Source organism: Sipha flava, unplaced genomic scaffold, assembly GCF_003268045.1.
Source record: "Sipha flava isolate LNK unplaced genomic scaffold, YSA_version1 232_pilon_pilon, whole genome shotgun sequence".
NCBI lineage: Eukaryota > Metazoa > Arthropoda > Insecta > Hemiptera > Aphididae > Sipha > Sipha flava.
The window spans coordinates 1,460,820-1,473,166 of NW_020272869.1; the positions used below are offsets into that span (position 1 = coordinate 1,460,820).

The following is a 12,347-nucleotide window of genomic DNA, read 5'->3' on the forward strand; positions in this document are numbered from 1 at the left end:
AATCGTTAAAATATTTTTATTTATTATTTTTTCAGTACCGAGTTTTTCTAAATGGTTTTGGCTATGCATTATTTGGTGTACCGTCTCGGGACCTTGAATCTACATGGCGTCATCGAAACCCTTCAGAAATGCGCAATTCTCCACTACTATCAACACATTCTCCTGTTTTATCTATGATTACGCAAAATGATGGTTTTTCAGCTGATATAATTAGTAATAATCAACAACTAGTCCCAACTACATCGTCATATCCTTACGAACAACCAATCACCATGTCACCTACTTATAATGTAATTATGTGTTTTTTATTTAGTTAAGAATTATTTTAAGACTTAGTTAAGTATAAGAATGACAGGGAATTTCATTATGAAAATATATTGGTTTTATTTTTAGGAAATAGTCGTCAGGAGATATTCAAAAATTCGTTTGTATACTCCAGGTCACATACTACACATTACAAAAAAAAAGAAAAGTAAAGAACAAAAAAAAGCTGATAAGTATGTATTTTATAAAATATAGACCATGTAGATGAGATGTGCATGTATAAATATATATTATTTTAGAAAATCTGGCACAGACAGTAATGAATATAACTATGAAATGCGTTGGGCTACTCCTGAAGACTTTAAAGAACTCCGTGTAATGCCTCGTATGCTATTGGATCATTTACCGGAAAATGTTTTAAAAACTCTTGACAATGTGCTTAGTGAACAAAGAACAGAAATTGGCTTTGATTTAGCTCAATTAACTATGATCTGAGTACTTAAATATGATTATTTACTTCATAAAACTAGAACTTTAATTAGTTCATGCTCAAATTCCTCTGTCCAATGATAGTAATTATTATTATATTAAGTTTACCTATTAAATAACGTAATTATTTTTAAATTTGAAGTATTATTTTTGATTTTTGATAAATTTTACTAAAAGGGGATGGATGCATAATATTCCTTTATGAATTGATGGTCTGATTTCTGTGTGAATTGTGGTTGTTTATTATTAATTATTAATAGCATATCCTTTGATTTTGAACTCTTTAATTATTAAGATATTCATACCGACCAGTCATAATCTCTTAATTTTTGAGAATAAAGTTAAAATGCTAGATTCATATGGAATCTAATAAGTTTCTGATTTAGTTATAATAATTATTATGTATTATTGCTTTTTCTACTATTTTTTGTTTTTATTTATATTAGTATAATTTTTTTGTAATTAAAAATTACAGTTTTGACTTCAATCCCTACTGTTTTTTTAATTGTATATATCTACAAAATGTAGTATAAATTTATATAATACAATTTGCAATTATTTATTATTTTAATGATTTGTATTACCAAATCTTAATATTATTATTTATATATATATTTATGTATTAATGAAAAATTCTGACTTGTTAAATCAGTTAAATTAAAATTCTTATTCTATGTGTTACCAATATATGATATATTGGTTAACAGAACTAATAATCTGTGATAACTTTATGTTTTAAGAAAAAATTCTACTGATTGAAATATGTAATTTTGAAATATATTGTCTTTTTTATTATTATATTTTTTGTAACATACCTATTTTGAAATTATGTTATAACAGTGACCTGCAAGTTTATAAATAAATACCATATATTTTATAAGTGTGAAATATTTAATATTATTTTTGTAATTTAATGTCTTTTGAAGATTTAAATGTTTATTTTATTACTTATAATTAAAGACCGGATTTATATTCTCTCAAAATACCTTAAATATGATGCTAATATTCCCTAAAAAACCTCCAAATATTCTTATTATATTCTCTTAAAAATCTTAAAAATATGTAAAAATATTCGAAATTATTCAAAAATAATCAACAAACATCAATATACGGTTTAATATGCATTTTTCAAAAATTATTTTTTCTTTACAACATTCTTTTAATTATAAGGTATATACGTAGTTGCCTATTATAATACAATACTATTGTACTTCAGTAAGAGTAGGAGTATAGTAAAAATATTACAGTATAGTCTATAGCAGGGGTCGCCATTGTTTTCAAACAAGTGAGCTACATTTGAAATTTAAGTCCCTAGTGATTGACATCCAGGAAACTTTAGGTCTTTATTCTTTAAATCTAATATTCCCATTATCCAATTAATCTGATTATTTTACGCGATCGACTGATTGGCAATCCCTGGTCTACAGTATTAAAATTTAAAAACAATATTCCTTTGGTATATATTAATTAAATGTTGTATTAACACTATTGTCACAATATTAAAAATAACAAATAATTATATATATTAAAATATAATAAAACAAAAAAAAAAATTAGTTAACAAAATGTAATCCTTAAATAATAACAATTTAATGCAAGATATAAAATAACAAATTATGTGTATTTATATATATATATGTATATGTATAAAAGAAACAATATTTCTTTTGTGCATACAATGGCAAGTATTTACTTCCTGAAGAATAAAAAAGAAACTTGAAATACTATTTAAATTTTATTATATGAATTAACAATAATATATTTTACATATTATCTGTACTCATGTTAGTTCTTCTATCGCTTAAAATTTGTTTATAGAGACTAAATGAACGATCAACAGCAACAGATCTTAGAGATGCAAACTTCAAGTCAACAACTACATTAGGTGTAAAATATTCAGAGAGATCTTCATAGTTTCCACATAAAATGTTCCCAACTTTTGCTAACATTTGGTAACCTTTATTTTTTTAACATAATTGAAACACTTTAGTATTTTTATTATGTTACCCGTTTCACCAGGTATATTGGTAAGTTTGCAGATAACAGTTTGTACAATCTCCAACTATGAAAAAAAAAAAAATCAAATATTCTAAAATATGCTAAATGGGCTAAATATTCTCTAATCTATGATATATTCTCAAATATGCAAAAAAAACTTTTTTCAGTTCTTTTAACTCAGAATTGAATGAATCGTCCACATTTTTTACTCTCATACAACTGCATAGATCAAGTAACGATATGTAAAAACATATAAATCCGGTCTTTATTTATAATCAATATGCTCATTTGTATTACCATAGTAACATATAATCAAAGCAATATAGTGTGTGTGTGTGTGTGTGTGTGTTTATCAGTTGAACTATGAAGTAAAAAGTACTTAAGTTATTTAAATCCAATATTTAAATTATATCATCAAAATAAAAATGAGTTGTAATTATAAAAATGTTCACACACCCATAGAATGGCAAAAAAATTGTGAATTGGAATTAAAAACTGCTGAGAAACAACAAGAATTGGCCCAACGATTAATACTTGAAGCAGATCGATTGATTAACCAGGCAAAAGAAGCGGTGGTAAAAAATAAACTTGAGACTGAGCATCAGGCCAAGGTGAAAGTTAATGACGTAGTTTATAAGTGTAATGAGATTGAAAAGAAAAAATTTGAATTGGAAGAAGAAATAGAGTTACTCTTAAATTACCAAAGGCGTATTGAAAAAGCCAAAAAATGTCTTATCGGTGATTCTCTTGATGTAATTGCTGAGTGTCTTAAATCCAGGTAATTGAAACAGTACAAAAACATAATATAAAATATTTTATATAATTATTTAATATTACTTCTAGAAAACAAAGGGAATGTATAGACTTGGTGTTTGATGATGTAGAAAAGGAACTTTTAAAAGAACGTGAACTCATTTTGGGCATTAAAGATCAGCTTGAAGAGTTGTTAGATAAAGTTTTATTACAAATCAGAAAACTAAGGCCATTTGCTTATAATTTAGCTGAAGATTTACATTTAAAGCAAAATACACTTAAAATTGAAGAACACAATGAGCAGCTCAATGAAAAATGCTCAGTGTTGGATACTAAAAATGTATTTAAACCAGCGTAAGTTATTTCTTAAGACATTTAAAAATATCTTACCAATACTTCATACTTATAGTTTTATAATTTTTATAGCTTTTACATAGTTTCCAATATATTTTTTACATTTATTTAATTTAAATGAGTCTTTTCTAATAATATTTTAAATTATAGTAAATTAATAATATACCTACATTAATATTATTTGAATTTGAATCTAATTAGTATCTTTATTTTATTGTATTATTTTTCCATTGTAATTGAAATATTATAGTGCTATAATAGGCATATACTTATAAGCTCAATATGTGTAGGATTTTGCTAACATAAGCCTACACCTTATACTACCATTTAACCTATCCCTATAGTTATAATTACTAACCCAATCATAATTAATTTGAACCCTTCTCAATCATCTGTATTGATATTTCTGATATTTTTATAATAATTCAGTAAATAGTTATATCTTTTTAATAAACAACAACCTTCAATTAATATCAACAGAATTTATAAATTTTAAATTTAATAATAATATGTAGGGAATTCAGCTCTGACTGAGTTAAACGTTAGACAATTTGTACTCATCTATTATTAATGTATTACCTTTCGTAACCAACTTATATAATTTATTTCATTTTTATTATTTTAAAAACCTGGAATTATATAAACACTATTTAAATTAATAATATTTATCAAAACAATAAATGTACTTAAATTGTATCCCTATAATGCAATGTGTTTTTAACTAATAATTAGTTTGAATCTTTAAAATATAATTAATTTTTTATTTCTTGTTGTGACTGGTAAAAATATAATTCCTTTAAAAAAAGTCATTATTTAAATCAGAAGGTACCTGTTATTCCCTTTGATGGTTTTACTATAAAGATACGGGCACATGTGTGTGACAATGTAACGAAATATTTGACTATGAAAGCAAAGCACTAATAATAATAATAATATTTTTCTATTAAAATGTAATACAATATTATTTTTAAACCAAATATGTGTCCTATAACTTATTTCTAAAAACTCCTGTGCCAATGCACCAGAAGGTGGAATTATTTATCTAGTTGAATAGTTGTACGATATATATATGAACTATCTAGTATTTATGTTAATTTTCTATAGTATGATTTCCATGATAGAATGGGATTGTTTTACGTCGGACATTATAACAAAGGCTGACAAAGTATTAGTAGATGGTAGACCTATTCGCGCATTTTTCGACAAGTGTTTAAATAAAATGACCGAAGACCTGAAAGTTCAATCAGATATAGTCAACCAAGCGATTAGATTACGCGTGGATGAGTATGAACAAATGATTGAAAATTTGAACAAGCAGAAGACCGAAGTATGTGTTATATTATAAAATATATACATTAGTACAATTGAAAAACATTTGCTCAACGTACTCATAAATTAATTTAGGAATAGTACTCTTACAGTCGTATAAAAGTTCATAATACGAGTATAACCATTGATTTTATAATATACTAACGAGTTACTTAGCGTTGCCCAAATATTTTTTACCAATCTTTTAGTAGAATTTTAAAAGTAAAATATAGAAATTAACCCTATCTACAAACTAAAATTTAAGTACCTACTAAAAGTTTAAAGAACGAAATCAAATTTTTACATTAATTAAAAGGTAATAAGATTTGCAATGTTTCCTGCCTATGATTCTAAAGGGTATTAAAATTTTCTCTAGTATTATGAGTCTAAAACCTGAATGTAATTATCATTAAACATTTCCGGAAGGTTCTACAAGGCTTACAAGGATTATAGTAATTCGTTACCATAAAAAGCTACTAAGTTCTACCTACTTATATTATATTATATTCGATAAATCTTGTGCTTAATGTCGTCAGAATTGTTGCAGATCAATTAAGTGACCTCGAAAAATTAAGTATCTGGCATTAATATGTGTAGGTATCTTACTCATCAATTGTTTTCTAGTTGTATAAATTTGTCATGTTTTGAAACCAAAGTTGGTAGATGTTTCTCCAAGAATTTCAAAGTTAGGAAGATAATTTCTAGAAAATATGTACACTTACATTTTTATATTATACATATGATTACAAAATTAATATTATAAATTAGATAACCATAATTGATGATATTATTATATTAGATTTAATTAGTAGTTAGAAAAAATATTATAGTTAAGTTAAACTTTAAGTAAAATTTGTAAATGTAAGTAAATGTTTTAACGTGACATATTTTTTAGCTTGATCGATTAGTTTTCTTATAATATTTTTATAATAATTATTAATTGGTTTTTCGTGTATCAAGTTAAAATAAGTAGGTTTTAGATGATTAAAATGTATTTTAATATAATTTTTTTTAAACTGATTATTCTTATAATTGATTAAATAAATAAAATTACTCGTAATAAATTAACTTTAATATTCAGTGTGTGATTTGGATTTTAGACGATCGACAAAATTAATCAAGTTCAAATAACAATCGACAATCTTGTAAAAGCTGTGGATGACAAACAGTCCCACTTAGCAATAGCACATACGCGGTTGTTGAACCGAACGCGCAGAGAAGGTATCGAATTGTGCAGGGATGAAGTAGAGGTTCAGCTGTACGACGAAGTGCTCGAACTAGAAAACAATGTGAAAGGTTTAAAAAAAATGATAGCCGAATCAGTCGAGTGCCTCCGACGCCTTAAACAGGTATCCACAAGAATCGATATTCAACTACAAATAAAGAAGAATTCATTGCGCATTGACAATGAACTGTGTTTCGAACAACGTAAACGAGTTAACTACAGTTTTTATTAAGCTTTGTTACATATCGTTCAATACTATTCTTAATAACCATACTAACCCTTGTCCATCTTTTCGTTTTGTCTGGATTCATGGTTTCTATTTCATTATTTAGTACAACCATTTGTTTTTCAGAACATTGAATGAGTATCTTCACTGTTTCTCAAATGTGCATATTTTTTTAGTACTTATACAAATGTACGTTCATAACTAATGAATGTTAAAATAAATAATTATTAAAAGTTTGATGGGATTAGAAACGGTAATCTCTGTATCATACGCGTAACATAGGGATTTAAATGTTGTATATTTCCAACGTACCGATCAAACTCTTGGTGTAAAAAATATTTTGAAATCTGATTCGAATTGGTTATTAAATCTATTTAATAAATTCTTATTTTTTAATGTTTTTCCAAATGAAATGGTCTTAATAAAGTATAATGAAGACGGCAAGTTTTTTGATACCATGAAACAATGGATGAAAGGAAACCCTCTTCAGATTATATCAACGTATCATATAACAATAATAAACATGCATAGCCTATAAAACTTATAAATTTATAAATCATGGTAAATGTATAGAAAGACAATGCATGTTTTCCTGATAAAATTACTACAGTGAATATAAATGTATTTTCCAATATTTTTATTTTAGGGTAATTTTATGGTTGAAAAATGTATTGTTATCAAATTCCTATTTCATCTCTTAACCTATTTAGAAAAATAACTTTTAAACTTTCATTTCTATAAAATTGCAATATATATAATTTGTACCTAACCTAACCAAACCTACAATATAAGACCTTACGTTACATTTCTATGAAATACCTCTCCGTACATGGCTGTAACACGATTGCGCCCGTCCTACATTTTTACATGAAAAAAACACAACACGATTGCGCCCAGCTAATTAGCTCGATAGCACCAGGTTTTACCTTTTTACCTGCAAAAAACGCAACACGATTGCGCCCAGCAAAGTAGCTCGATAGCGCTCCGTGAAATATAAGGTCTTGCATTTCTAACAATTTTCAAATATACTATTTAAAAATATATTTGGAGTGTAAAACTCAAAGTTTAAATTAGGTTAAATTATCATTTTAACAATTTTCCTTCCCGATTTTACAGGCTTAGGACTGACAATTTTCTGTGCTACGTAGTTCTTGTCTAATTATTTTATTCGGTCTCGTAAAGAAGTTGTTTTCACATTTTTTTTTTATTTTACAATTTATTATTTGTTTACTATATTTTCTGAAATTATGTGGTGATGGTGTTCATTGAACACGCTAAGATCTTTTGTCACATCATTGTCAACATAAACACTCGATGGAAAATTGATAATCTAACCTAACTTAAACTTTGAGTTTTACACACTGACCGTATTTTTAAATAGTATATTTTAAAATTGTTAGAAAGGCAAGACCTTATATTTCACGGAGTGCTATTGAGCTACTTCACTGGGTGCAATCGTGTTATGTTTTTTTCATGTAAAAAGATAGGACGGGCTCAATCGTCTTTCACCGCCGTCCATATTAATGAAACAATTAACAATGACCTGCACATACTCATCATTAAACTGTTATAGGTCCATTGACCATTACAAAACTTTCACAAATTTTAATTAATCTAATTTTCATCAGAATTCTATTTTATTATTTATATCTCTTTCTCTTGCCTCATTGCTAATTGAGTAATATCGCCTTAAAAGGTCATGACACAGAGACAATAGAACAATAGCATAAAATGTCTTTTGTGAATAAATATTATTCCCTTGATAGTAAAAATGACTATAATTGTATACTATAAATTAAAATATCTATATGAGTAGGTACTGCCAAGAGGTGGCTTGTCCTCTGGTGAACAAGTAAATAATATATGTTTAAACTCTAAATGAAACAAGAAATGTTCATTTTTTTGTATTTTGTCTCTAATATTTTTTGTTTAAAGATCCTGAGGGCTGAGAATACAATTCCCAATGATTTAACCAGATAAAGTTGATACAATATTTTTACCATGGTTTATAATTTATTGTGTGCACAATGCGTGCTTATTATATTTATGTTATGTTATATTAGGATTACCATATTTTAATTGGCAAATAAACATTTTTTTATAATTTTTATTGAAAATAATCTTACCACTCCTTTTATGACTAACCTCCAATTTTAAAATTTTACGACTCACATTGTTGACAACAACGTATTAATTGGTGAAAAATATATTTTTTACATATTATAATCATATAAAGTATACTATACATATAAAGAATACAAAACTATTAATCTGTGTTCGACAAGTTTTATAAAAATTTCTATTATTTTATAATCAAACATTTTTTTGTGCACTTGATAGTTATCATATAATTATATTTATATTATTTTTCATACTATACATACAGAGGTATTAAGTACTTCTTAGTATTTTTATACTTTATATTTTTGAATCAATATTTTATGAGTTGTATGATAAATAAATTAAAATGTATTATTTATTATTGGCAAAACCTTTGAATGACATATTTAAGCTGTACGTGAGAGAAATATTAGGTAAACCAAATTTAAGAAATTAGCTAATGTTATATATTATTATCTATACAGTATACTTTCTCATATAGCCATATAAGGCTTAAATACATAAATTATATTTTAATAGATAAATTTTTAAAATAATCTTATAAAAATAACATTTTATTTCCAATATTTGAATGAGAAACAAATAAAAACCAAAGTAAATGTAGACATAAGTTATTGGTCCATGATTATTGTTTACACTGCATTGGTGTAGAACCGCTACAATGAGTTCATATGAACTAAATAATATTATTTAGTTCACCTATGAGCTATGACTCATAAAAATAATATGAATAAATATGATGTGAATTGTAATTTTACCATTATTATAATACTAATAAAATACGGAGATACATTTCATTACAATGCATGCATCTGTGATCAATACACTTTAAAATTAAAGTTTTAATTAAATAGAAATAATCCCTCTTAGCAATTTATAAATTAATAATAATTACTTAAACTCTTTACCTAATTTTTAAAGCTAATATAAGTGTATTTATTACCTAACAATATAAGTATAATACTTACAATTTATAAAATCATATGTTATGCACCAATAATTATATTTTTATACTTTAACCGCCATCAAATTGTAAACAAAACTTAGCACCAATTTATTTTGTATGACCTATACTTTAGTTTATTACATAAATAATACAATCATTTAACTGTGAGTTAAATTTTATTTTATTTTTACTGTTTTATAAAATAAATTAAAATGTATAACAGTATAATTTTTATTTATTCCTTATTGAGCTCAGTTATCAATTTGAATAAATAATGAGTATAATAAATAATTTGGATTTTAAATGAAATTCATATTATAAAGATACACAAAATTGTAGGAATCTGTACAGAGTTCCGTAAAAAAAAAATTATTCAACTAGTGTCTATCCTATTACTAGCTTGTACTTTTTCTTTAATTTATTATACTCGTTTGTTTATTTAGTATGTTACTAGAAAAAATTATTTTTTTAACTTTTGAGTTAACAACAGAATGAATACGGTATATCACAGAATGTGTTTAAAAAATCGGACGTTTTTGTCATTTAGTATCTCAAAAAGATGAAAAAGACATGAAAAAACTAATCCACTCCTATTATTCTAAATGTATGGAAATTTAAATGGGATTATATTATTGTCATACGAAGCGATTTTTTGCAAAAAAAAAAAAAACTAGTGCGAATTGAACGCAATTTTTTTTAATCATTATTTATTGACGATTTAGTGATTGTAAAGTTATCTTATGAAGTTCGATAATTCGGAAGTAGATACTCTAGCTTATAATCATAAAAAATACTAAATAAAATTGAACGCCTAAAATAATTAAAGCATACTCTTTCACATAAACTAAAAACATTGCAAAAAACTTATTTATCAGTTAACATATTTATAAATTTATATTAATATATTAACATATATTTTAATTTGTTAATGTAATAGAAATAAATGAAAACAAAGATATATTTAAATTAATTAGCTATATCTTATAAATTCATATTATATTTTATATACGCATGAACTACCTTGTACTATAGTTTTTTAGTATAAAGTACAAAACTATAATAACATAGATAAATTAAAATGTTTTAATTACTTATCTCGAGTCTACATTCACACATAAATTTAGCGATTAAAATATAATAAATTTCGCCGACAATTCTCGATAACAAATTACATCGTCCGATCTATATAAATATACTTGATTTTACATATTATATTAGTCTTTATACTTACTGTGCCAAGTAAACGGGAAGAGTGTGACCGACGTGGACATCAACGCATCATGATTATAGAGATTTTATACAAGAAACATGGAATAAATATAAAAGAGAAGATATTAACGAATTATAATACATAAAATGTTTAGGTTTAAAATATCAGACCAATATATTGCTTTTAAAACTACTAATAATTATATTATCTGTAATTTTATTTTATTATTAATTTTTTGACTGTAGATTATTTCCAACTTATAAATAATAATATTATTAATATTCATATCAATATTTTTTTTAAACAGAACTTATTATTAATTATTTATATTTTATATAATTTTGTTTGATTAATTATTGAGTGTATATTATAAGCATTTTTATACCATCCAAACGGTATTTTAGTTAAATAATCCTCGCTCAAACGGTATATATCTATTCGCCTAAATGGTATATATTTATTAGCCCAGACTATATTTTAGGTCGATTCGCCCAAACAGTGTACGTCCATATTTTTACCGGGAAAGCACGATTGAGCATAGACCTTTTTAGCAACACGATTGAGCATAGAATATTTTATGCGATGTTGCCACATTCACGTTGCCAACATTTTGTAATTTATTATTTTCACTTATTATTATATCAATTATTATATCTGACGCGAGCCGTGAGCTGAGCCCCTCAGCTTTATCGACAATGTTATCGATTAATAAATTAGTTCCGGAGCAAAACGACTTTTTAAACATTTAGCATCGGGGGAAAATATAAGATAATTAAGATACAATTCCAAAATTATTATAGAAATAATATCAGTGTTCGTTCGTTATTTGCAAATATACACATTTCATGTTGATTTTGAAATTGGAGCTTATCAAGCAATAACAGATGTGTTTGGATATATTAAAATAATTGGATGTAGATTTCATTTAGGACAATCATGGTGGAGAAAAGTAAGAAATAATTATATAATATAGTACTTTTTTACTAAAATATAATAATTTGTTTGTAGATTGTTGACGAACCTTCTCTCAAAATAGCATACATGGACAACAGTTATTGACTATGAAAATATAATATTTTTTTGCCATGTTGTATATTGAATTATTATAATTATTTAAATAAATATTTTTGTACCAATAATACAGTTCAAAATTGAAAATGGCAACGTTGCAGAGTTTTTTATGCTCAATCGTGTTGGTTTTCTTTTGTATTTCAATTTTCTTTGATACGCCGACAATTTATGCTCAATCGTGTCTCAGCCATTTTTACCGATTACACAATTTAGGGTTTTGTACATAGGCGTGGGCAGGTCTATATTTCAGGGGGTGCTTATAATACTTTTGAGTTCTATATGAACAAAACGTGTTGGTATTTTTAATAAATTATAATGTATAAATAATGTTTTCCTCAAATCTTGTATATTTTTTTCAGATAACTTCAATTATTAATGATTT

General features: G+C 25.4%; 2 protein-coding genes across 4 annotated transcripts in view; both read left to right on the top strand.

Annotated features, from left to right (window-relative positions):
• LOC112683678 (sn1-specific diacylglycerol lipase beta) overlaps positions 1-1,121 on the top strand; it is a 28,884-nt gene extending 27,763 nt beyond the window's left edge. For 2 of the 3 annotated variants that reach the window (XM_025554813.1, XM_025554812.1), the window contains exons 14-16: positions 36-290; positions 394-497; positions 564-759. In XM_025554813.1, coding sequence (XP_025410598.1) covers positions 36-290; positions 394-497; positions 564-759 — 555 coding nt within the window. Of the gene's footprint in view, positions 1-35; positions 291-393; positions 498-563 lie in introns of all 3 variants that reach the window. The other variant, XM_025554814.1, reaches the window with a different exon arrangement.
• A 1,368-nt stretch (positions 1,122-2,489) lies between these two features.
• LOC112683679 (tektin-1-like) lies at positions 2,490-8,675 on the top strand. The gene is made up of 5 exons (XM_025554815.1): positions 2,490-2,705; positions 2,773-3,529; positions 3,595-3,858; positions 4,963-5,185; positions 6,267-8,675. Exons 2-5 carry the CDS (start codon positions 3,177-3,179, stop codon positions 6,621-6,623), a joined length of 1,197 nt encoding a protein of 398 aa, XP_025410600.1. The 5' UTR covers positions 2,490-2,705; positions 2,773-3,176; the 3' UTR covers positions 6,624-8,675.
• The last annotated feature ends 3,672 nt before the right edge of the window (positions 8,676-12,347 follow it).

Coding starts and splice junctions, on each gene's coding strand:
- LOC112683679 (XM_025554815.1), top strand. CDS start 3,177: ATGAGTTGTAATTATAAAAATGTTCACACACCCATAGAATGGCAAAAA. Junction 3,859..4,962: donor AAAAATGTATTTAAACCAGC/GTAAGTTATTTC, acceptor AATTTTCTATAG/TATGATTTCCATGATAGAAT. Junction 5,186..6,266: donor TGAACAAGCAGAAGACCGAA/GTATGTGTTATA, acceptor TTTGGATTTTAG/ACGATCGACAAAATTAATCA.